The sequence below is a fragment of the Mya arenaria genome, chromosome 2 (genome assembly GCF_026914265.1).
Source record: "Mya arenaria isolate MELC-2E11 chromosome 2, ASM2691426v1".
Taxonomy (NCBI): Eukaryota; Metazoa; Mollusca; class Bivalvia; order Myida; family Myidae; genus Mya; species Mya arenaria.
In genome coordinates this window covers 13,454,738-13,481,084 of record NC_069123.1, presented here as the reverse complement: position 1 = coordinate 13,481,084, position 26,347 = coordinate 13,454,738, and the positions used below count along the sequence as shown (strand labels likewise).

Here is a 26,347-nt window from a genome sequence, read left to right as displayed (position 1 = left end):
TATGGCAATCTTCAAGTAGTATCAATAAATATAAATACAATCAGTATGATACAAACTCACTGCATACATTCACTTTTTTTCGTTAAAAAACATAGCAGCCCTCAATACTTTATTAACAACTTAAACTTTATGTTTTGTTTTAGTGGCTGTTCAGGCAATACCAAAAATGTACTGCTATTTTATTTCAAACATTCATTTCCCATGTGCAGATTTCGTCTTAAAAGTTAATCATAGCAAACGAACAGTTGTCGATAATAGCTACATTCAGCTTGGAAGGAGAATATAAAAAATAAACATTTTTTCTTTCCTTGTAAGGTCAACGTGAACATAAAGGGAAAATGACCTGGCAAAAGAAAAGAAACGGAAGAGGATTTTTGAAAAATGTGGAGATAAAGTGTCTATGTGCAATATATGCAAATGCTTTGCATTCCATTGTGTTTCGTTTTTTATAAAGAGCAATATGTTTAAATGATTTGAATAGCTCACTTTAATGCACGTTACATTCATATTAAAAGTCTGAAATGTAATATATGCACATCTCTTCATAATCAACCCACTTTTAGCTGTTTTATGACTCACGAAGTCATATATGATGCGTCTGTATAATTTGATTTTTAATTAAAAGCATAACGTTTGAAGAATGTGGCTTAGCATCACTTAACATTAAAATCAATGGTCAAAGGTATGATAATGAGCAGTATATCTATAACACTGAGTTACCGTCATCCACCATTAGCGCCAATCACCCTGTCCCCACCTTTTTGTTTATTTTCTCAAACAGTTGATTATTTTATTAACATATATATATGTCATGATCACCATGGTCGAACACGTAACGCGACTGTTTCGCTTCTCCATATTGTTACTCTGACTTAGTGCAGAATAACCTGTACTTAACCTTGTATACTATCAGCAGGCATTTTCTTTCTCTTTACATTGGCGATATTTAAACAATGATGTTATGTTACGCATACACCACGCATTATCACATACGGGTTTCCGTTTTATTTAGAATCTTTGTCATAACTTAAATAAAGCTTTAATTTGCGCTGAATGTGTACAGCGTACCGGAAAAGGGATCAACGTTATACTTCACACTCACGCTAAATGTGCTAAACATTGGGTTGTAGACGTATTAGTATCAGGCGTTTTGTCGTTGAGTATTTTCCGAATTACCATGAAAGATAACTTGATATCCATGTACTTATTATTGCATTCCATTGCAAGTAATTTCCCATGGAGTCTAATCACTAAAAACCTTTATGTAGGATATGCAACATTTGCTCTCCTTGTGAAAATGTTGCCATTGAAAATAAAAAAAAATACCAAATGGAATACCCCGTCTAAAGTTGACTTCATATTTACTATTGTATTTAATATTTTGCCAATATAACTTTCATTTGTATACAACAAAACGCAATACATTATAAAACACTATTTTTTTTATAATTTTACAAATCTATTTATGTAAAGCGTAACACATCAATTGTATAATTGTACTATGTAAATGACAATGCCACAGCCATATAAGTACAGCACAATTACTGAAATGAACAATGATTATGTCTTTGTACTTGAAAACATTCGATTTCATCATTCTCCTCACACGAACCACGATTTCAGTCGTACAGGTAGTACACAGTATACATGTAAGCCGTATCAAACACTTGAAACAAACAAGGTAAAAAACATATAATATCCGGTCTTTTTAAAAGCCCATATAACAAATGTGAATTTGTTCGGAAAAAAACAAGTGTAAACTGAAAGAAGTATGCACTTAAAAGGCAACACAGGTTTTAGCAGAAGACGTCATCGTCGTGTTGAACGATTCTGACATCATTTTATATGTTTGCAAGCGTCCAATCATTTATTTCTATTCAAAGAGAGCAATCATCATATACTTGTTCATCAGAAGATATAGTACGATAGCTTAAAATTTGAATCTATGAACGTTCTGATTAAATTTGTCGATAAATGCAAAACAAATATTTATTTATTTTCGTTTTGGAATGCCTTTAATGAAAGGAAAAACAAGGGAACCGAAAAACATACTTACATTAGAAATGTTTTAATTGCATAATGGCCATGCCAAAGCATGGGTTTGGGTTCTTTTATTGCAGTACTGTTATGTAATGTCATTATCAGAAAAAAAATCAAGTGACTGGCTTATGTGTTAGGCCAATTATGATATGCCATAAGTTTAGCCCATACTCGCAAACAAAATTGTATTATGAATTATACAACAGGCGTGTGCAAGTTTTCAATTTTTAGACATACACATATTCAAGTTTTAATATGCATTTTTGCATCCTGAGGTATACGAAGCACCATAAAACACGTATTTACAATACACGCCAAAACATGTATATGTGAACAAATGTGACAAGTATGGTGAGATAAGTTAGAGTAGACGACGCAGCGGAACCCACCCGACCGTCGCCCTCAACTACGGCCATCAGCTCTACAGGCCGACTCACACGGCCTAGCACCGGCGACCTGTAATAGAAGAAGGAAGAATTGTAAACGTTCCCCAACATTGAAATGCGATGGGTACGGGCGATAAGACGGGTCTTAACTCAGGACCTCCCCTATCCACCACGTTGATAAGGATAAACGGCTCATAGCACCACAGGACGGCTACAAGTCGAAGGATTTTGCGAAACGGTTTCTAAATAACAGGACAAGAAATATAGTTTTCAACTTCAGAACACTTTAAAACACACGACTTTTAGCTCAACGGACTCACGCGGTCTAGCACCGACAACCTGTACAAGAAGTAAACTCAACCTTAATACATGTAATGATGTACATAAACCAATCTGAGGCATATCCCAATGTGTGCTGTGATATATGTGGGACAGATGTCGATGAGATGCAGAATGTGAGGCTTGGGTAAGGTGTAACAGTACGGGCCCGCAACGCGGACCCCACCGAACCGCCGCCTACAGCTATGGCAATTAGCTCAATGGGACGGCTAAGGCGGCCTATCAATGGCGACCTTAAACAGAATCTTGGTAAACTCGATAAGGTATGCTACATTTGTCCAGAGAAGATATGTACGGTAAGTTCAGTACTAGAAATGACAGGATTTATAAACTGATCGACTAAACATCAAAGAGAGACTTGGTTTAGTTTAACATTATACATTTTACAACGTTTGTGAAGAAAGTAATGATAACTTATTCTACGTCACACTCGTTGGCACGCTGTTGTGCGAGAGTCTAGTTTTGTGTCATTTGGACACCCGAGTACTCGGAGAAATCCCACTTGTCCGGCTTGGTGACCACTAACCAAACTCACATGCGCCCAGGCTTGGAACTGAACCCGGGTCGTAGTATGAACAAAGTGCGCTAACCACTGCGCTAACCGGACAACCAGACCGGTGGTGAGCGAGATGTAAGAGGGACGGCAGACAAGCGTAGACGGAGGAGAGACGCTACTTACCTAATCTTTCCGTCGCTTTGTTTCTAAATGGGTAACTTCTAAATAAGTCGTCTCACAAAGTGACATGTTACAAAAACAACGAATCGATAAAACATAGTCAGCATAGGAGAGAGAAAGCAAGTTATAATTCAATTATTTCAAGGACAATGTGTTTAGCAAAGGATTGTACAGACGCACTTACAGACGATTAAAGCACATGTTTGACATCGCTTAGCTGCTCATTAGTCTGTGCAGTATGACAACAATTATTTATACAACACATTATAACACTTTAATGGCATGGTTAACTTTAATGTTCAAGACTAAAGTCGCGTTCTTACTTCGTTCTAAAATGGAATTTATATTTCCCGTTAGCCAGGGTCTGTTGTTGGAATTCGTTCCATGAGTCACCTCCGTCCATGCTTATCTCTACCACATGGTTAGGGTACCGCGTGTTTGCCATCAGTACGTTGCCTTCAACTCTTGAAAATAAGAAGCGCATTTGAGAGTACTAATTCATCTTTAACGAAGATGTAAATTCTAGCAAACACTCGAAATTCTTGAATGTGTTTGGACCTACTGTAAAATAATTGTTGAATCATATCAAAATTGATTGAAATGTGCTGGACCTGATCACACTTCAAAACATTTTGAATGAATATATATGTTTACCTACCTGCAGTAAAGTATAGAAAATCATGTTTAAGGAAGTATATACGTGTCGTGAATAATTAAACTTTAAAAAAATCAATTTGTTAATGTGTATTTTGTACCCAATGAAAGATAAGAACATGGGCATTCTTACATACCACATGAGAATAAAGCCACACTCACCTAGCCCCCGGCGGCTCTACAAGGTAAAAAACCTGTTTCTTCTCAAGCCGAGGGAGCTCCTTGTAGCCCAGGACATCTGCGAACGCCTCCCAGTCGGAACTTCGGTACGCGTCCCGCGCGTTCCTATCTTCTATTTCCTCCCAGTTTGCACGGTGCCATGCGCGCTCGGCAAGGGCGAGAAGGCGCGGGAAGGCCATGTTGTGGAACTGCTCCTCTGTACGCATAACTTCCGCCCACATGCATGCCTGCAGACCTGGGGAAAAGAACAAAAGGGTCAATCAACACCAGTTTCATTTAACAAATGTAACTATTTGTCATTTCAGGCGACCGTCCGTTGCTTAACGGAACGTTTTTAAACAAGAAAAAAACACACACCAATGATATTTTCCGTCTTATTTGGCTGAGGACAAGCTGCATTTCCACACAAGTCTTCCAAGGACACAGAATTTCCCATCCGGTCCACATCCACGTTAGCAAATATGTTATCCGGCATGAGCCCAAATACTTTGTGGGCGTCAATGAAGCGGGTGGCCCAGTAAAGCCCGCGACTCTCCGGGTCGGGCTCTTGTGGCATGTCAAAGTAGAGATGAGTGGCCAGAGGCAGAATCACCTGTGATAGTTTAGTATTCAGAGGTTTGGACGTACAATTCAAGTTTTTAAATTTCTATTGGTTAAGTATATTAAGTAGGCGCATTAAGTATCCGTGAAGAAGAAGAAACCCGTATTATATTTGCTCACTAATGTTGAGATTCGAAGAGAAAAAATAATGTCAACCTAAACCTGTGCATCCGAATACCTTGTATCCAGCATCAGCGAACTCTGATGATCTTTTGGCTTTGTTCGTACCCCATCTGTTGTTCCATGGATACACAAACACACTGGAAATTAAAGATATGTGCAAATTGATACATTATATATAAGAAAACAAGAAGTTTGTCTTTCGCCACGAAAATATGAATTTCAAAACTTACTCTGACTTGAAGTCCGTTATTGGGTTTGGTTTGTCATCAGCATAAACGCCGTCTTCCCAGACACCGAGATTAAGGCCCTTGTCTGATATAATCCTTGACACTCGGCTCATAAACACCCGTTGCAACGCCGCCGTGCTAAAAAACGTTTCACATTAAACAAATGACAGCTTCCAGAATCCGATTGAAGAGAAATAATACGTGACTCATCAAATGGATCAGATAAAACTTAAAATTTAAAGAAAACATTGCGGAAAACTGTCCACAGCGTCGAGAAAATTCATGTAAACGCCACGACCCAAATCCGAAATCTACGTTATATGTTCAATAATAATATGAAAAATTAACTAAACAAGTGCAAAAATTACATACATTAAAACAACACAGTAGAGGATTTTTTGTAAAAATTAAAAAATACGTCCGGACGAGTTTTGACTGAGAAGTGACAAAGAAGCCAATACATGTACTTCCAACGGCGATTGCACATAGAAGAAGTTCCCTATCATTAAAACATTGCAGGCTGAATTCTTATAGATTTCGCATATAAAAAGGTAGAAATTCATTTTTTTTGTTTATTGAGACAATTGTTAAGGTAAAGGTATAGCTTGAATTTATATGAAAATATATGCACGAGCTCTTGGTCCTGTTTCAATAAAGATCGTAAGGTTTACGATCGTAACTCCGTATTTGGCTGAAATTTCAAACATAGTTGCTGTGTTTTTGTTTATCCGCGTTTATGACATGTATTCATGTATTCATGGTAGAACCTAATGTGACGCCACGTGCATACTGAAAACGGCAACATTTCTTATCTATTATGCCGTTCTATGAACATGTCAAGGAAGTTCCGCCGCCCAGTGAGGTAGTCCAGCAAAATTAGCATACGTTATATCAAATGTAATCGGACGCTTGTGAACGATATAAGTATTTAGAAGGGCTGATTTTACGTTTAATATAATTCATTGATAGGTACTGTATTCGCTACGTACACCGTGGTAAGCCACTTACAATCCAAATACCGACAACTCACATATTCAATGACGTGATAGCACAATCATGGATGGATGACAAGTTGTTATCATTTCGGGAAACACACGAACTCGCCGTTTTATATTGAGCCTGTTTCACTTGTATTGGAAGTAACCTGCTTACGCCAGTGTACGACGATTTCGTTTGAATTAGAATGTGCTACCCAATATCTCCGTTATAACAAAACATCTTACTCCTTGCCACGGAATTCCACGTTATCGAAGCATTCTCTGGATTCACTCCATGCTCCATGTGCCACCTCGTCTCCGCCCATGTGAAATATGCGCAATGGTTGAACAGGCCTATGTAGTTCTTTCAGGCCGTCCACTACCCGCTCTACGAATCTAAAAAAACCCAAAAAACAGAAATGCCAAGAGGATTTAGGACAATTCAGACAGTCCCAGATCTCCACTATATTGTATTGCCGATTGGGTCGAGTTTATCGTTTAACAACACTAAATAGTGTTATATCGCATGAATAAAAAAGGAAACGTCATTATTTAGGACACATATATTGCTGAAGTCATTCAATTTATACTGACATGTTATCGCACCGTTTTAATTTACAACTTAATACCAATCAGGTTAATACTAACTTTCTAGTTGATTCCGTGCCGTGTTGAAAAACTTTTTTTATTAAAAAAATACGAATACAGTACCTGTACGTAGAGTTCATGCATGGGTTCATTGCGTTCTTTAACCATTTTTGCACACTGTAAACACTTGGGGTAAACTTGTGGTCATAAAGCAGCCACGACTCTGGTAATGGCCCATATACGTGACTCTCCATAAAGTCAATTTCATCCTCCCTCTTTTCCATCACAGTGATTGCCGCGGCTGAGTGTCCCGGCATATCGATCTCAGGTATAACTTCGATGTGCCTGGCATTTGCGTAATCGAGAATCTCCCTGTAGTCGTCGACGGTGTAAAAGCCCGACCCTATTGTATCCGTATCAGGCCCTGAGCCTAACTGGGGCATAACACATTCGTCTGAGTATTCGCTGTGGCATCGTTTGCTGGCAATCTATTAAAATATGTCTTTTAAATCAGTTTGCTACATTCGAATCATATTCAAGTATTAATACGCACACAATATAAGGTCACCAAATAATGTTCGTGTTTGTATTCTTTCTGAATAAGCCTTAAGATCCAAATTAATTTGATCGTACTATTCATTAAAATGATGAATAGAGCCCATACGACGCCTAGAATGGTATTTTCAAGCAATGGCCATAACTACTAGACTACATGTATTAGACTTAGGAAATTGACACACGAATTGCTGGTTAACCTTTATTTGAATACAACCTACCAAATCAGCAAATGACATTACAGATAGGCAATCATAAAGAACTAGGCGTCATCATTAAGAATATCAACCTTCGCGGGCGTTAAATGTCCGCCTACTGTCGCTCATTAGAAACACTCCGTGTGTCATATTTTGCGTTGACAATATTACAGCCAACGCGGTTGTGTTTTTAATCAGTAAGATGACATGTTGTAAACCTAAATGATTAAAAGTATCATTCGCTACGCTCACTCCATTCATTCTAAATTATTTAGACTTTACTACAAAGTTGCATGTATGTAGCTAGATTAATTCCGGAGCTACATGCGACACAAGATTGTTCAGGGACGTGACTGGATGTTACGAGATGTGACGGACGCAACTCCTATATGGCCCTTATACTTAAAGGGACTGTACATCAAATTGGCACCAAAAAACGTTTTTTTTCTGTAACGAATCTCAGGACAATTATTCAATAGAATGTGTTACGCTTTGATATCTTAAATTAAAAAAGGACCAAAATGTAAAAAAAAACATGGTGTCGGAGACCAGGTTCGAACCCGTGTCGCCAAAATTGCAGTCCAGCGTCGTACCTACTGAGCAACGACGGCTTACTCTAATTGGGTGACATAATTAAGCTATACACCTACCTCGGTAATATCACGGGATAACACCGACTAGCCAATCACGCATAAGAAATGAATTCTACCTGGTAGACATACCCAGTAATCTTTTTTAAAGGAAAAATACGAAATAACTGCTTAACTTAAATTGCAAACTATGTGGTACTTCAGTTAGTAAGTTTTAATGCATTGTACACACCGATGCCAAGTTTATGTCAGTTTTCGACAAATTTCTGTTTTTGCGCTGTTTCATCATACGAAGTACAGCCCCTTTAACTATCCGCGGAACAGATATAACTATATAAGGTATAATGAAACGTCAAAAGAACTTAAAATGGTTAAATCAAAACGCTTTTTTTTAAAACACTGGTGTTATAAAAAATACAGCTGGCGTTTTCAAAAGCACTATATTTCTGCATATTATTTCGTTAACATGACATGCAGCTATTTGTTGGACTGATATTGAAGTGTCGTTTATACTACTCGTACAGTTCTCGAGCCTGGCTACACTTTACCATACACCAATGCATTGACGCATCTATATTTCTAAAGGGCAAAGTCCTGTCTTAGGTATGTTTTTTTTATTTATTTCGAACCTGCGTCAATCCAGGAATATCCGGTATTTCAATCCTCCAGGCTTCGTCGTCGCTCAGATGAAGGTGAAGCTTGTTCAATTTATACGTGGCCATCACATCAATAAACTTCAACATCCAGTTCTTCGGCTTGAAATTGCGTGCCACATCTAACATTACACCACGATATCCAAACCTATAGGATACAAAATAAATCGGCATCGTTTGGATAAATATTTTATAAATCAAAAATGTTAAATCCTTTTCTTTTGCCTCACCAAAATTGCCAAATGCCGACTAATTATAAAAACTTTAAAGAAAAAAAATAATAAGTCCCTTATCTACATCGTTTAAAATGTGCCATAACATAAAATGTACTGTAAAGTTTATTTTTTTCAAACATGAATACAATAGGAAACACACATGATATTTTTCCCTATTTTACTTTTAGTTTTCTTAATAGTTTGTACCTCGGAGCGTCCCTGATGGTAGCTTTAGGAATATTTCCATCATTGTCTTCCACAAGCGATATCAAGGTTTGTGCCCCATAAAATGCACCGGGGGCTTCTTGGGCCTGTATAACGACAGTGTGTGTCTCTGGACTGATCTTTATCTCGTATGCGTCACTTCCGCCTAAATTTTGCTTCATTTCGAATTTGATTTGTTTTGACGAATCCAATGCAGTTGTTACATTATTCACTTTAAGCGTCTCTGCAAAAACAAAATAAAAACTTTAACTGTGACAAGGGCTTGCACATTTACCAAAATGGCGACAACTCTTATAATGAAAAATAATTTGAATAAGTGTACGTAACGTATTTTGCGATCCTTACTTTTTGTAGTATTATATCGGTTAATGGGTGTTTATTTGAAATAAAAAAACTGTTGAAATTTACGACAACCCAAAATGTATCAGATGCTTTAAGAATTGTATTTGTAAATTTATGATAATACAATGGCAACAACTTGGATGATACTTATCGTAATCCCTTTACCTGCTAGAAACTGACTTTCTCTTTTAAACTCCTGTGATTCTACAACTACGAATAAATGATCAACGTGAATGGTTTCGTGTTTAGAAAATGTTGACATCATTGGAGTTGGTACAACCCGATATACTGGTTTAGATGAAGGGTTTCTGCGAAGAATGTCATATCTCTCTGGAGCCGTATAGGGATCAAACCTGTCTTCCCGTGTTCTTTTCCATTTTGCCGCGGTGTCAAATTTGCCCACATAGCTCAACGTCTCGCTCTCCGTTGCTTTGAGCTTCATTGCTTTCATACCAGGAGCAGTCACAAACCAGTTTGGCATATTGTCCGTTCGGCTGACCATCCACCATTTGTTATTGTATGTGCACGGATTAAGACTTTGCATGGCTGGAATTCCCGGGAAGGATCCAGGTGTTGGTTCAATGTAAAACAGACCACCGTTCACATGTCCTACAGTAAGGCCACATCTCAACTCGCTGTCTTTTGCACCGTAAAGACTGAAAATGGATTAATATTATATGTTTTATCAGACTATATAATTATCAATGATATAATACACATTAAAACACAAATGCACATGTAACCGGGAAAATTAATGATATTATAAAGTCCAGGTCTATGTTTGTTTATTCGTAAGTATATGAAATGAGCCTTAAATGAATTATGACATTCAAACAATCACACAATTATTACAAAGCTGACATGCATATTCAATGAATATATGAAAAAATATCTATGAACTGATAGTAAAGTAGAGACAGAGAAAGTAAAGTACGGAAAGTACAAGCGTTGTGGTAATAGTTTACAAGTTAATATATTTACAGAAAAATACCTCGCGGTGACCGAGTCCACATGACAAGAAAAGGGGCGGGAATGTATATATGAGATTTCATACATAAAACGCTCCATGTTATACTTATTAATAGTATACAAACTCGTTTGACCACCCTTTCTTAATACAATAGTTATTCAAACTGACCAAATCGATCACACATGGATAATGTACGGTCAATCTGTATGAACGAAAGCATGCAATGATAAAGCATAGTGAATATAAACACCACTTTACATACTGCTACACTCACGTAGATTGAAATTTAACTCCGGGTATACTCGTAATAGACCGCCTGTGATGTTGATGTAAAATTTATCAGGCATCACGAAAAACTGATATTATTTACAAGACTAAAAGCTCCATAATGTTTAGAAATAGCCTAACCCATTTATTTTATAGGATATATATAAATCTTACCTGTAAAAGTAAATTCTCCAAGCACTAGACGGTATATTCATAGAACCGTTGTTGGTCAGCTCTAGCTTAACCGTCATATAGTTATTGTAGTCTTTGTTAAGGTTATCTATCACTTCAACATGGACAAGAAGGTTTTCAGCGATGTAATTCAACATGTATTGCTCCACCACCGGACGAGCGACTTCTGTAATGCATTAAAACAGCAAGTTGTACCTTTTATTTAAACAAAACGGCAGCAGCAACAACAATAATACCCCCACCACCGCCACCACCACCACTACCCAACAACAACAACAACAACAACAACAACGATAACAAAAACAACAATATATTTTACATGTTATGTGTTTGATCTAATTTGATTTAAGCGTATCGTTATCTAATTTATAAGCGACATATATCAAAAACACATATTACTGAAAAATGTCTTACCGAGATCGATCGATAGCGAGATACAAATGAAACACATTTGATAAAATATTCAAGGAAGAAATACCTTTATTGAGCGTTATTGAACGGCTGTACCTCGTTTTATCACCATTCCTAGAAAAAAAAAGAGTTTCTAACATCGAATAGCCGAATATAAGCATTTGAATTATATACAATTACAAGCTTAATTTTAATCATTACCACGTAATAGTACAGGTTGTTACCTAAATGTGGTTCTCAGTTTAACAGAATGCCAATCGCCTTCAGATTTAACCACTCTGGAGCGATTAGGATTGTTGACGATCTCTTCAGGCACTTGTTGCCAGGTAGTGCCATTGTCTTTGCTCACTTCAACCCCGAGTCCAGGATATGTGGTTGAGACTTGCATTTCTCCATTTTCCAATAGCCTACAAATATAAAAAAACGTTGCTTGCCAAAAATGCTTTTTTAATATATCATTTTTTTTAAAAAAATGTCGAAATTGTCAGTATGGAAACAATAAATCATGACACTTTATTCTTAAATCTGAACTTACCACAAATAAAATGTTGCTTATGGCTACTACATTGTTTAATATAAAAATATTTATCTTCATAATGCTTAATATCCTAAAGCTCATACAAGTTGAATGCATGGAGTGTACCTTGCACCAGGAGGTGGAACACGAAATGATATGCCAAGATCGTCAAGACGTTTAAATTCTCTCAATCCAAGCGCCTCCGAAAATGAAATCCATTCGTTTTCAAAAACTTCAATATTGTCACTTTGATCTTCGAAAGAGGCCTTATGCCATGATCTTTCAGCTAACGCAAGCAGTCGAGGATATATCATATAATCCATGTTTTGACTTGTTCTTACAGTCTCACTCCACAATGCACCTTGCATTCCTAATACAAATAAAACGAAAGTAGAAGTATCAATGACACATACAAAACTGTTTTCAACACAAAAAGAAGTGAAATGTGAAAAAAATATTTGAAATGTCATTGAAACAACGATAATACTTTTTTTCCTATTCTGCGTATACACCATAAAAATTAGACGGTCATAAAATGCCATGCATAAAGCAACAATAAAACATACCAATAACATTTTCTGGTTTCTCCAGAAGGGTGCATTTAGACATGTCCTCTCCACATATTTCAACTTTTGATAAAGGTCCCCCTGATTTATCCTCAAAAATGTTATCATACAAGGACTCGGGCATAAACCGAAACACTTTCTTAGTATCTGTAAATCGGGTCGCCCAGTAAAGTCCCCTCTCTTCGGGATCCGGCTCTTGTGGATGATCAAAGTACAAATTGGTCGCTTGGGTGAGTATTACCTGAAATAACAGAAAAACGCAATTACGTTTTCTTTTCATGTTTATTTTTTATTTTACTTATTTTTCTATACAAACATGTAGGAATGGTTAAATAGAAAAACAAACAGAATGACTAACCTTAAATCCAGCATTGGCAAATTTGTATGCATTGCTTCCACCACCCCATTCCCAGATGTTGTTCCACGTATTGACAAACAACTCAGCGTTGGAAAATTCACTGATCGGAATAGGTTCTGGACTGGATTGTCCATTTAGGAACCCATCGTCCCATCCGCCAAGCTTAACATTTTTTGCAGCTGCTATTTCAGCAACCCGCGTAACAAAGTAATTCTTCAAACCTTAAGTGTCAAGTAAAAGACACAAATCGTTGACACATGAGATATACAGGCGTTGAACGAAAATGAGACAAGGTGAAACGAAAACGATTAACATTTATTTTGGTATACTAGGACATTTTGAGGCTTCGAATCTTTAGAGGCACATTGTCGTAAGGCTTACATACACTGAACTAGACACACATAACGTCACTATGTGCAGAACAATTTAACATATGTATATATACTTATATAAATATTTATATAAATATTTATATTTAACATAAATATATTCAATAAAATCGTTTAGGCTACTTACCATGTGTGACATTATATTTCGGGTTGCTTGTTAAAAACTTCTGACACATAGGCGAGTGTGTCCATGCTTCCTTTGCAACTTCATCCCCGCCAAAATGGTATGTAACTAGTGGTTGTATGTCCTGGTGCATGCTTTTTATTTCATCAATTATTTTCGCTATGAACTTATATGTAGAATTAATACATGGATTAATAGCATTGTCCCGCCAGTTTTGAACTGATCTATAAAATGATACATCCTCTGGGTCAACAAGTCGATATTCGTTTGCAGAAGTATCGTCTCCAGTCATTTTGAATTTATTGTATCTACATTCCATGGACACAACAGCTGCATGACAGTGTCCAGGTGTATCGAACTCAGGAACAACCGTTATAAAGTGTTTCTTAGCGAATCTAAGCAAGTCCTTGTATTCCGCCGTCGTGTAATAACCGGTACCAGAGGAATCGGCAAATGGACCTGATCCAAATTGTGGTATAATGCATTGTGTTTCATTTAAATCGTGACATCGACGACTTCCAATCTGGAAATATATACCATATATAGTATTATAGATCAAATGACAATGTTAGACAGGAATGAAAGTCATAATGCTGAATGACACCTTTTAGATTTCATACCTTAGTAAGTTCTGGAAGGCCAGGAATTTCTATTCTCCATCCCTCATCATCAGTGAGATGTAGATGAAGTAGATTCATTTTGTACATGGCCATGGCTTTAATAAGTCTTTTCACGTCTTCAAGACTGTGAAAGTTTCTCGCCACATCTAAGTGCATACCTCGCCACTCGTATCGCGGGGCGTCCTCAAGTGTCATTGAAGGAATGTTGACTCGATTCGTGTCATCGATTATGGCTCGTAAGGACTGTACAGCATAGAACATGCCTTGAGGTGTACTGCTTTGTAAAACAATATTTTGGTTTTCAGCTTCAATCTGCAATAAGTATGCTTGTCCAGGCAGTGTGGCGTTTTTAATAAGCTTAATTAAATTTCGCCCATCACTTACTGAGGAATCAACTTTGAACATTTCTGTAAAACAAAAACAGATTTAAAATGTAAAGGAAACAACTATTGGTGTAAAGAAAACAACTATTGGTTAGATTAACTTCAAAATAAAGGATAATTGAAATACAACAAATACTAACATACAGCTGACGATAAGAATGTCAAACCTTTCATATATTTAGCAATTTCGCTGAAAGATCCATTAACATCAAACACTTTCCACGAATAATCAAACATAATAAATGGTCCATCTTCCTGACGTTCTATCTTCTTAGGGGTAGGTATGACAACCGATTCCTTACAAAATTCATCCAAGAAAAACATCAATTATTTATTGTTTTTTTGATGAAGATGAAAGACAGTAGTCCTTCTAAAACTTTTTATATTATATAAGAGCTGATAAAGTTATTAAATGTCAGAGATGTACATGTATATTTAAATTGGAAATAACACTTATTAGGTCAAACCCTTAAAAATGAATAAGTGCCTCGTTTTATCCAACTTAAGAAATGGCTTCGTGTACGTATCTTAAGAAATTGCAATTATTCGATTTTTGTTCATTATATGGATAAGCAATCATATATAAAATATTTCTTGATTTGATTAATTATATATATATTGTTTAGTACTACCTTTTGGTTTCCTAAAAATCGGAACTTCGACCAACGATCTTGCGGGCTGTATGGGTTATACCGGTCAGCCCTACTGCGTTTCCATTGCTTTATGTCACCGAAATCCTCCACATAATCAAGATCAAAAGACGATGTTGATTTAACAACACGTGGTGTGACACCCTCAGTGTCAGATGAAACATACCACAATGGCATAAAATCGGTCTTTGAAACCGCCCAAAGCTGAACGATAATATTATACACCCTCTCTTTGCCTGGTGAAATCGGAGCAAAACCCAGGATTGGCTTCATATAATACAAATCACCTTGGACTACTCCAAACTGAACTTTTTCAATGTCCATGTCAACTGTTTTATTGTGTTCATGTTGAAAACTGTCAGGGAACGCCAATAACATGCTGTGGAAATAAAGCGTCCATCCTACATCAGGAATCGGTGATTGTCCGATATTTTTTAGGGTTGTTTGCACGATATGCCTGTTCCCATCATTTCTCAGATTGTCAAGGACCTTGACACGAATCTGCAGACTGGACGCTAACTCATCAAGTTCCCCCTGGTTAAGGCCTTTGATATGATCTAAATGAATAACCAAACAATTAACATATTCTGTTAATAACGATGGCGAAAACATTGATGTAGATATAGGTTGTCTGTAGGCATATAATACGGTATATTGTAAACGTTCTACATGAACTCCACAAACTACACAATGCATATATACTATGTAATACCTAAGTGTGATTATCAAGGATTGTTAGGTACCGCCTTGGGACGGTCAGTAAAATAAATTTACTGGGGGGTTAAACCCATGCACAACCTCTATCTTATCCCAACAATCCTGAAAACAGTGTTCATTTTATTGATTATTCATTGACTTCAGGAAACTTAATTATTAAACAAATGATCTTAAACTTAGGTAACCCCCAAGTACTTAAATGATAAGGGATCCTAATATATCTGCAGACAAGGGAATATAATTCAAGGTACCTAATGCAAACTTACGATGCAGTTATTGTTTGAAACTATGAGAATCAGACACAGTCTGCCCTAACAAATAAAAGATTTAAACTGTGTCATCATAGAGTTTCATAATAAAAAGTATCATTGTACTAAAACTGGAAACAAACAAAAAATATGATGATGAAAAATAAAAACGACATGTATTAGCTATTTTTTTCTTCTAAATGATTACCTTGGTAAAAGTTTACATGAAAACATGAATCTGCAAAATTTTCAAAAAATTAAAGCGCTGAACTTTAGTTTTAAAAAGAACGCCATATTCAACCTTATATTCATCATTTAAAACAGAAGGCAAGTACTCTTCAACGCATTGCCATTATATCCACGGTTAAAATACAATCCAAGCTATTCATCGAGTCTATCTGCCTAACTAGCTGCTGAAAACATTTTAATTTTACGATTTTTTGTTAAAACATCACCATAAAATTGAGATGATTGATACTATTAGCAATCAGCGATATAAGACTACTATTGTACTTTGATATAATATTAGAATGACCTATAACATTTTTAGAAATGTTTTTCCTTATTTTATGATAGTTGAAACCCTGTTTTAGAAGTGTTTTTCAGTCATAAGTGTACTGGTTGAGCTAAAATTTTTGTCGTCTGTACATATTCTAGCAAATCTTATCAACAGTGCAATAAAAACGAAACACCATATTATTGTGAACTAGGAACATCTCAAATTAAAAAAAGGGAAATTCTTATTTTGAAATTTAAATCATCACGTTCATCATAAAGTTTGGTACTCACTATCATCTAATCCAACTTTGAGTTGAAGAAGTATACAAAAAAATCCATTTAAAACCGTGTCCTCCTTATATTTTGAAGTATGAACCTAAGTGTCAAGTTTCTGTTTCGTACTTCGTTGACAAACACATCAAACCAATTCACACTTTTCTAATAAATCACATTTATCATGCATTTATAATTTATAAAGTATTGTCAAGGATGATTGAAATCCATTGAAACAATTATTTATTTTCTTTCAAAAGTATATTGTTCTTTACTTTTATTAGCTAAGGTAAAATAATCTAGGGAAAACATTTTTTAGATGAATCACACGTATAATTATTGAGTTATTTAAAAAGTGAGTGTTTGCTGAATCTTTTTGCGTGTCATAACTATTGACAGTCCATAATGCTAATAATATTCGCCCCATTTTATTTACAGCTCTATCGTTAGAAATGCTTGAATTGTCATAGCTATTGTCTACACACCAATATAATCATACTTGAATAAACCAATAAAATGTGGAACAAGGATTTTTGTCTAAGACCTTCGATATTCTAAGTTAAACAAGCTTGTAATTTATTCCTGTCATTTTCATGTCTATGGCCTTTGCTATAATCCTATATGTCATTGTTTGCAGTACTAGAAGTTTCAATACCGGGGTTCGCAACACCCCTTCTCTGTAGCCCAAGCGCTTGAGCTAGACAGGAACACATTTTTTAAAACGAAAAGCCATGATAACCATCCACCCTGCATATCATGCTGCTTTTCGTTTTGTCCGACATTTCTCACGAAAGGCGCTTATCTGTGTTCGATACTGCTATACCGTTATGTCAATTGTGTATACAAACGTCAATACTTAAGGAATAAATTGCGGGCTTGATGTCATTATCGGGGTATGAACGCAATTGCGCTGGTCGAAGTGTGTGGAATCCGACACCATGCGTACTTTGACCAGCCCAATTGCGTTCATATCCCCGATAATGACATCAACCCCGCAATTCATTACTTATATTTACACCAATAGTTCATTATTTCATTCAATAGTTGTTAAAAATACTTCATTTCATGAAAAATCAATTCAGTAGCTCTTTCCTACCCATCATTCTGTAAATAGAACGACCCGATTGTAACCGGAAGCATTTTTTCAAATGACGTCACAATAACGCGGGAAAAGATCAGCCACTTTAAATCACTTTTAAACGTCAAATTCAAACTCTTATGGCAACAATTCATTTAAAATTAAAAAAATACTTTCTAAAATGTTGGTTTATATTTTACGGGACCTGCTGACACAATACAAACAATAACAATATCAATATTTTTCATGTATATTGTTTTGCAACCTGTTGCGATCCAAACATATCCGAAGATGTTGCGTTCATCGATTGAAAAACGCAATTGCCGAAAGGCAGTTCATTTAAGGAATGGAATTTGCGGTGTAAATATTTAATTATAACGTTTATATAAATGATCATATAAATTATTATGTATATGGCGCATATACACTGTACCGATATTGTTCAGAGCGACTTCTTTCGACTCCTTTCGTCTTCATTTGTTAATCATGCATCCAATAATCCACTAACAGCACGTGCACATTGATGGTTTAAAGTAAAATTTAATTTCATTTATTAATTGAAAGCATTTTTGATCTCCAATAAAACCAAAGCATATCAAAGTTTAACAGTTTTAATTCAAATTTATCGAGAGCACTAAATTAAACTGACAACAATTGAATATAATATACTAGTTATTTATTAACCATAGCTTTCTGAACTAATTTTAAAATATACACAAAAAAAACATATTTAAATACTTGGGCATTACGGAAACAAATGAAAAGTTCATAAGCCAGATTATTAACATGAATACGGTACGCAAATATATAAACAACCACTAATTTTTGAGTGCTACCTTTTCATTCACTACATCATTCTTTAAACAATATTTGAATATATTATTGTTTTGTAAACTCTTGTTTTAATGAAAATAAAATCAACATTTCAATGTAACATTTCTTTAACTGTATATTTAATTACCGGTCTCGATTTTATTCCTTTTTCTTTCCAAATGTTTAATCACTGATCCAAATTTTCTATTTCAAAGGAAAATTTACAGTCCCGATTTTGTATTTCATTACTATTTGTTAATTTTGAATTCTAACTCGATAGTCTCATATCTGGGTCCCGACAATTTCGGATTAGCGATGTATAAATTTAAATCATACAATTTTTTATTACATTAGTTCCTTTAAAAGCATCCGTTGTTTATTATTGATATTTATTATATTGTGTATTATAATTTACTTCCAATAACATATAAATATGAATTCAAATAAACAATGTATAAAGGAACTAATATTCATATGGAAAACTACAAAAACAAACTCCGTTTAATGGCACAGGGCTTACACCAAAGACAGAACACATTAAAATCACAACAAGAAACATGTTACATGAGCCATATGTTTGTTGTCTGAGTAATTTTATTTTTAACATCTAAATTTGATGTTTAGAACATACACATGTACTATATGAAATGAATTAAAGTTAAGTCTCAACTAATAGTCTCTTACCTATGAGTACAAGGTAAACTAGACTTGAAATCCATGTTTTTCGTAAAATGAACTTCATTATACTAGCTTCTGGTAACACGTTAAAAAATTTTTTTAATGTTATTTCACAATACTCCATAAACTTAGATTTGTAGATTGCCTCCCACTTATTTTAAGTTGCTTGAAACAGTTACTAAAATCAACAACATCCACCGTTCGTATGACTGACAAGACAACTGACCCTATCGTTTAAAGTGATACAAAGAGTGAATATAGTGTATGCTAGGATAGGAGTATATTCTCTCATTATCATAGTAAACAGTCTTTAAACGCCCGAGGCTTAAAAAATGACAATACTTAATGGTCGGACGTTAAAGGACATGCCAAGTTGAAATATGTCTAACGTTCTGTAGTTGGTAGGTTTTAGGTATTCAAAAAATAACTGAAATAAAAGTTAAAGTAACCTCAAGTTATTTATGAGCCTTCATGTGCAACGTGTGGTCTTTATGTTTCGCATAGCCTGATTCCTTTTCCGAGCGCCATATCTCAAGGAGGTTAAATTTATTTTGGTATGACCATTTTGTTTTTCTCTCCGTTTTTGTTATGCCTTGGGATATTTTCATAAAGCATCTTAGTAAAAAAGGTTATTGAAATAATTATCTAAGTCAAATTTAAGAAAGCTTACAATGTTTTACACCAGCAATATGAAAATTGGCAAGAAAAAGATCCAAAAGTTTGGAAAAAGTTTGGTAGAGTCAGTTTGATGTAAAATGGAGGGTAAATGATATATTCGTTGTTTAAGTTTTTTTTTTCACTACTTCATTTTTTTTCAGGAAGAAGCCTTATGAAACGTTCCCTGGTTGGTACATGTTTATACTTTAACCTGACGCTTAACATAATATAAGTTTGGAATGGCCTGATAAAGCAAATACACTCCAGATTAAAAAGAGTGACCATTCAAAGCATGAACACAAAACAGTAGTAGTCTAACTTAATACGTTTGTTTCGAATTGCTTTTTTCTGTTATGTTGAAGGCCCATAATAACGAAATAATAGAATAATAATGATAAATATGCTCACCACTGACATGAGCGGTCATCTTCACGGCGCGACTGTATCGACCAAGTACTGGTGACCTGAATTAAATAAACTCAAAACAATTTCGAATGTGAATAAAAAACAATTAGCAGCAGTTTATAGCCCCCAAACAAAAATGTCATTTATGCCACATTTAAAGGGGTGTCCGTGAGTTGCGAAACAGAAAATGAACTATAACCATTTTGTTCCTTTATGTGTAACTTATTTCAGAGTATTTTATATGCATTAATAGTACGCTCCATCATTCAGAATGTTACACATGTTGTTATTTTGATCACCAATTTTCTTTGTATTAATCAAAACGTGCGCACGAAATAATATATTTATAAGACTAGTATATATGCACCTTTGATGCAAAATGCGTATAGTAATATCACACTATACGTCAGTATACGTTTTCTATAAGGATATACTGTTTGCTAATGGATGAGGTGACAGACCAGTAGTTACTTGTGTTGCTGTAGTGCTATTTTAACATAAGTATAGTACTGACCATGTATTTTACATTTGCATAAAAATTTTGGATGCACTACAAAATATTAATTTTTATTTTATTTTAAATCTTTAAAAAACTACAGCCAAGGAACATAAAAAACTCTGTTAAGAGGCTCAAGCAAAGAGCCTTAACGACATAAACATAAACTTAATACACAAACGTGTAAACACTACATACACAAACATAAACACCAAGGGAAAACTTAACGACAAAGGGTACATGATGATACATAAAGATCATACCTGGTTCGAAAATGGATCTCATGTTCACCCAACGGAAGTTCCTGTTCTTGAAACGTCTGCCACACCTTGCCACCGTCTCTGCTCAGTTCAACTGTGTGGTTCGGGTAACGCACATTAGTTGTAAGAACCTTGTTCACGACCCTTGTATCAGAACAAATCAAAACCCTGATAGTATGTTATACAAAAAAGATATGATTTTAAATAGAAAAAGACTCATTTTTTTAGCACAAATGTTCCGCATGAGTAAGTTTAATTAAACATAAATTGTACGCACAGAAGTAACATAAACTTATATAAAGGTTTTCAATACCAAATAACTATTCGGTTGATTATTCACTAAACCTACTTACTTTGCCCCAGGTGGATCAACGAGGTAAAAAATACTATTCCGTTCAAGTCTTGGTAATTCCTTATGACCCATCACATCTGAAAATACCTCCCAGTCAGCTTGTTTTTTGCTGTCCCGTTCCGTTTTGTCCTTGATGCTTTCCCAGTCAGCCTCATGCCAGGCTCGCTCTGCCAGGGCAAGGAGGCGGGGAAAAATCATGCTCTCAATCTGCTCTTCGGTTCGAATTATGTCTGTCCATACACAAGCTTGCAAACCTGTAAAGTGTGTTGTTCTTAGTAGTAAGAAGCGCTGAAACATTTTGATTTCATATCCCCGTTGCCACTATAAATGCCAAAAAATGCTCAGTATATAATAATAATCATCAAAACAATGAGGATCCATTGAGATAACTTTTTAAAATAATGTAAATTTAGAGGAATAAATTGAGGGATTGATGTCAGTATCGGGTTATGATAACAGTGGGGCTGTTTAGAGTGTTGATTCCTTAGGACTCCACGCGTACTTTTACCAGCCCATCTGCGTTCATACCCCGATAATGGCATCCCTCTTGCAATTCATTTCTTATATATACACCTTAAGGTCATTATTTCATTCAACAATTGTTACAAAATTCTTCGTTTTTATTTTAGCCAACCTTACAGTCATTCTTTATCACCCATTCTGTAAAGAGAACGACCCGACAGTCACCGGACACAGTTTATCAAATGAAGTCCCAATAACGCGGGAAGACATCAGCGACTTCAAATTACTTTAAACGTAAAATTGAAATACTAATGACAACACTACTTTTAAAGATGCACTCTAACTCCCAAATAAGATTATCACAATTAATAATTTTGTCTTAATATACCCAAAAAGGATGAATAAATGTCGAAAACAAAGGTTCATTTGATGGATACTGAGTTTAAATTGAAAGGAATGAGCATACAACACGGTATTTCTACCTTATGAGGCTAAAGTAAATCACAGTAAATCATTTAGCATTCACCAATCATTTAATATTTTTGCGCTTTCTGCTATCAAATACACGGTTACAATCTTGTTATCAGTCATTAATATGTTCCATAAATGCATTATTTAATAAGTAGTTAAAGGTTTATCAGTCAAAATTGATGTTTGTAATACATGTTTATGTAATGATTTTGAACAAGAGTGTCACGTTAACATATCATAAAGTAACTCTTTCTGAAATTTTAATTTTAGTTTTTATGGGCCTGCTGACACAAAACAAACGATAACAATTTTCAATTTTCATGTATATCGTTAAGCGAATGGTCACGATCCGAACATATCCGAAGATGATGCGTTTATCGGAAAATATTTGCAATTGCTAAAAAATGAACTAATGCATATCTTCTTAGTCATACTTCATAAGTGGTAGCGTTCATAAATATTTCCCTTTATACTAATGCAAATTGTGCCCCTGATTTTAAATAAGTAACAATATAGCAACCCTTCATTTGGTATTCCATAGCTTTCATTCCATACTAATATACATGAGTCTGAATGTAATACTTTAATCATCGCAAACCTATAATATTTTCAGTCTTATTTGGCTGCGGGCAGGGCTGGTTTTCACACAGGCTCTCCAATGTTACGGTATTGCCCATACTGTCAACATCCGCATTTGCATATATATCGTCAGGCATCAATCCAAAAAGTTTGTGTGTGTCGCTATAGCGGGTAGCCCAGTAAAAACCACGTGTCTCAGGGTCGGGCTCTTGGGCTAGGTCAAAATAAAGATGCGTGACTAGAGGAAGTACCACCTAGATAGAAGAGAATGTATATACATTATGTTTAGCCAAGATATGGACTGCATCTTACTTCAAAAACTATTTATTGGTAAGATTCCCGGCGCATTTTAATACTTACAAATTTAAAACTGCAAAACAATAATAAATGCTTGAGGTATGTTCTAAATAATTTTAAACAGCACAACTGCCATTTTTCAGACCTTGTATCCAGCATCTGCAAACTCCGAAGGCCTCTTGGCATGATCCAGTTCCCATCTATTGTCCCATGGATACACAAAGACACTGAAAGGGTGCAAGATATATGAAAAAAATCATTTTAAATTGTACCATAAAAATGCAGGAAACCAAATTTGTTACAGATTAATTAAACGCCATAATTTATGCGATACTTCCACAAGAGCACATTGTACCGTTACCCACTCTCCGTTTGACGGAAAGAATCAAATTGCATTACCTAAATATTGGGTATAAATATCCGTGAATTCTCGCTGGCAACGTGTGTTCTTACAATTGAATAAGTATGGCCAAAGTTAAAGTATTTTGTGCGACGACGCCTACACAAGAGACCCGTTTCAGTAATATATCGTAAACCTTGTGCCTCTCAAGAGTGCTCGAGGATAACTTTAAAGTAACGTGCATTACATATAAGATAATCATTATTACGATAATATCATTGAAAGCACTGTACATCTCAAATAAGTTTACGTCTGAAATATATCGATCCTAAGCCTTAATCTTTAATGAAATGGGAGTTCAATACCCTGTTCTTTTCTTCGGAACCAGAAAAACTAAAATAATCGATCTTACTCTGATTTAAAGTCCGTAATTGGGTTTGGTTTGTTTTCTGCATACACACCATCCTCCCAAACTCCCAGTTTTAAACCTTTCGTCGCGACAACGTCGGTCACCCGGTTCATAAAAAATCGCCGGAGAGCCGCCATGCTGAAATAAAATGTATAATGTTCACCGCAATGGCAACATGTTGCCGTTTTGAAAGAAGATAATTTGCGCACGCAAATAAACAATACCGATTCATCTAGATGCAAGGTTAGGGACTGTTTATCACATATCTAGATACCATCAACCTTCGAACCTATAAATTAGCTTGGATCATAAGGTAAAATGCATATACGAGGTTTATTCTTACTCAAAAGTTTTCAATTCGGAGTTCATTAAACATTCATGAGAGCCATCCCAAGCTCCTTGTACCACCTCGCTTCCACCCATATGGAAAATCCGCAGTGGCTGTATATGCATGTGTAGCCTCTTAAGCCCATCTACCACCAACTCCACGAACCTTTAAACATATCACAAACTATTAAAATGTTGATCTTGAATCCATATTAATGCTACATCCAATACACAAGAGAAAAACTAAACATTTAAACTATATAAGGTGTGGAGTTTCTTTTGGGGTCAAAGGCCTATAACAGTTGCAAGTAATTGAATGATTATACTCGTACAGGTGTAATTGCAATAAATAGTTTACCGTAATAAGAGTAGTTTTACCTGAAAGTGGAATTCATGCAGGGATTCATCGCATTTTTCGTCCATTTTTGAAAGCTAGAAACATTCTCATGAATTCCACGATCATTTAATAACAATGATTCCGGCAAAGGTATATAACCATGCATTTTCATGAAGTCAATATCATCCTCCCTCTTTTCCATTGCTGCCATAGCTGCAGCGGAATGACCGGGCATATCTATTTCAGGAATGATTTCAATGTGGCGAGCCTTTGCGTATTCTAACATTTCGCGGTAGTCTTCCACAGTGTAGAACCCAGAGCCTGATGTGTCGCTGTCAGGTCCAGAGCCCCATTGTGGCAACACACATTTGTCTTTGTACTCACTGTGACATCGTTTACTTGCAACCTATGAGACGTTAGCAACATAAACTACTTGTGGGCTAGTAAAGCTCTCGACTTAGATTTGAGTTTTATTCAACCGGCGTGTTTACGTCAACCAAAAAAATACGTGATCAAGGATTTCTTTAGTTATGTATCTATTTTAATTTATATTTTAGTAGGAATCATAACGTGTAGAAGATTGTTAGTACCTCTGTTAGTTCAGGTATGGCCGGTATTTCTATCCGCCATGATTCATCGTCGCTTAGGTGCAGATGCAATTTGTTCAGCTTATACATTGCCATAGTGTCTATGAGCTTCAACATCCATGCTTTCGATTTAAAGTTACGTGCAACGTCAATCATAACACCTCGGTATTCATACCTTTAACAGACACATTAATTTCTTTTTCAAAAAAACCCTAGTTTTAAGAAAAACGTAAAAACAAACCGTTTTTTGTTCATCTATACCTAGTAAATACAATTAATCATCCATTTCTATTGGATGCATCTTAATTTGTGTTAGAAAGCAATTTAAACAAAAACAATGGCATACCGGGGAAAATCTCTAACTATGCTTTGAGGCAATACACCACCGTTGTCTTCCAACAATGAAAGAAGCGTTTGAGCGCCATAAAAAGCACCAGCATTGTCGCTTGCTTTTATCTCAATTTTACTGGTATTAGGGGTAATACCGAGCAAGTACGCTTCTTTGCCTCCAATCTCGTCTGTCGTCTTGATAAATTGTATTTGCTTTTGAAAAGACGATGACGTGGCTTTAATTTTCATCTTGAGTTTGTCTGTAACATAGAACAAGTATACCTTAAAATACGTCAAACACAAATGATTTTCATTATTATGCAATCGCTCACATTTGTTATCTTTATCAAAGTATACCTGCCAAAAACTGCATTTCGCCTTCAAAATCCTTTGATCCTGTAACAACCCATGACTTAGAATCAAATGGCATCGTTGGCTGGTCGTATACAAGCATATTGACAGGCGAAGGAATTATTTTATATGCACGTTTTTCTGACGGTCCCCTTTTTAGCATATCGTAACGCTTAGCAGGTGTAAATGGATCAAATTTGTCATCTTCGGATCTTTTCCATTTTTGTGGAGAGTCAAAGTAACCAACGTAATTGAGGTCTTCGCTAGCAGTTATTTCGAGCTTCTTTGCTTTCATGCCAGGAGCAGCCACAAACCAGTTTGGTACGTTGTCGGTTCTACTGGCCATCCATTCGCTATTTTTATAGAAA

The 26,347-nt window shown here is 35.7% G+C and overlaps 1 protein-coding gene across 1 annotated transcript; it reads right to left on the bottom strand.

The window, feature by feature from the left end:
- Positions 1 to 1,478: 1,478 nt before the first annotated feature.
- Positions 1,479 to 26,325, bottom strand: LOC128206309 (uncharacterized). The gene is made up of 32 exons (XM_052908685.1): positions 25,986 to 26,325; positions 25,645 to 25,888; positions 25,302 to 25,473; positions 24,753 to 25,117; positions 24,391 to 24,540; positions 24,051 to 24,185; positions 23,444 to 23,525; positions 23,021 to 23,255; positions 21,491 to 21,743; positions 21,141 to 21,281; positions 20,385 to 20,440; positions 14,994 to 15,571; positions 14,532 to 14,661; positions 13,982 to 14,388; positions 13,365 to 13,884; positions 12,849 to 13,069; positions 12,491 to 12,731; positions 12,051 to 12,294; positions 11,632 to 11,814; positions 11,475 to 11,521; positions 10,979 to 11,162; positions 9,733 to 10,223; positions 9,208 to 9,448; positions 8,762 to 8,933; positions 6,914 to 7,278; positions 6,449 to 6,598; positions 5,229 to 5,363; positions 5,054 to 5,135; positions 4,633 to 4,867; positions 4,258 to 4,510; positions 3,765 to 3,905; positions 1,479 to 2,496 (listed from the first exon to the last, which is right to left on the bottom strand). The coding sequence occupies exons 1-32, from the start codon at positions 26,323 to 26,325 to the stop codon at positions 2,343 to 2,345; spliced, it is 7,347 nt and encodes a 2,448-aa protein (XP_052764645.1). The 3' UTR covers positions 1,479 to 2,342.
- Positions 26,326 to 26,347: the final 22 nt, after the last annotated feature.

Excerpts from the sequence above, each read along its gene's own strand:
- LOC128206309 (XM_052908685.1), bottom strand. The coding sequence starts at position 26,325 with ATGGCCAGTAGAACCGACAACGTACCAAACTGGTTTGTGGCTGCTCCT. Across the intron at positions 24,186-24,390 it reads TCCGAATTGAAAACTTTTGA|CATGGCGGCTCTCCGGCGAT; the intron begins GTAAGAATAAAC and ends ATTTTATTTCAG. Across the intron at positions 3,906-4,257 it reads GTAGAGCCGCCGGGGGCTAG|AGTTGAAGGCAACGTACTGA; the intron begins GTGAGTGTGGCT and ends CTTATTTTCAAG.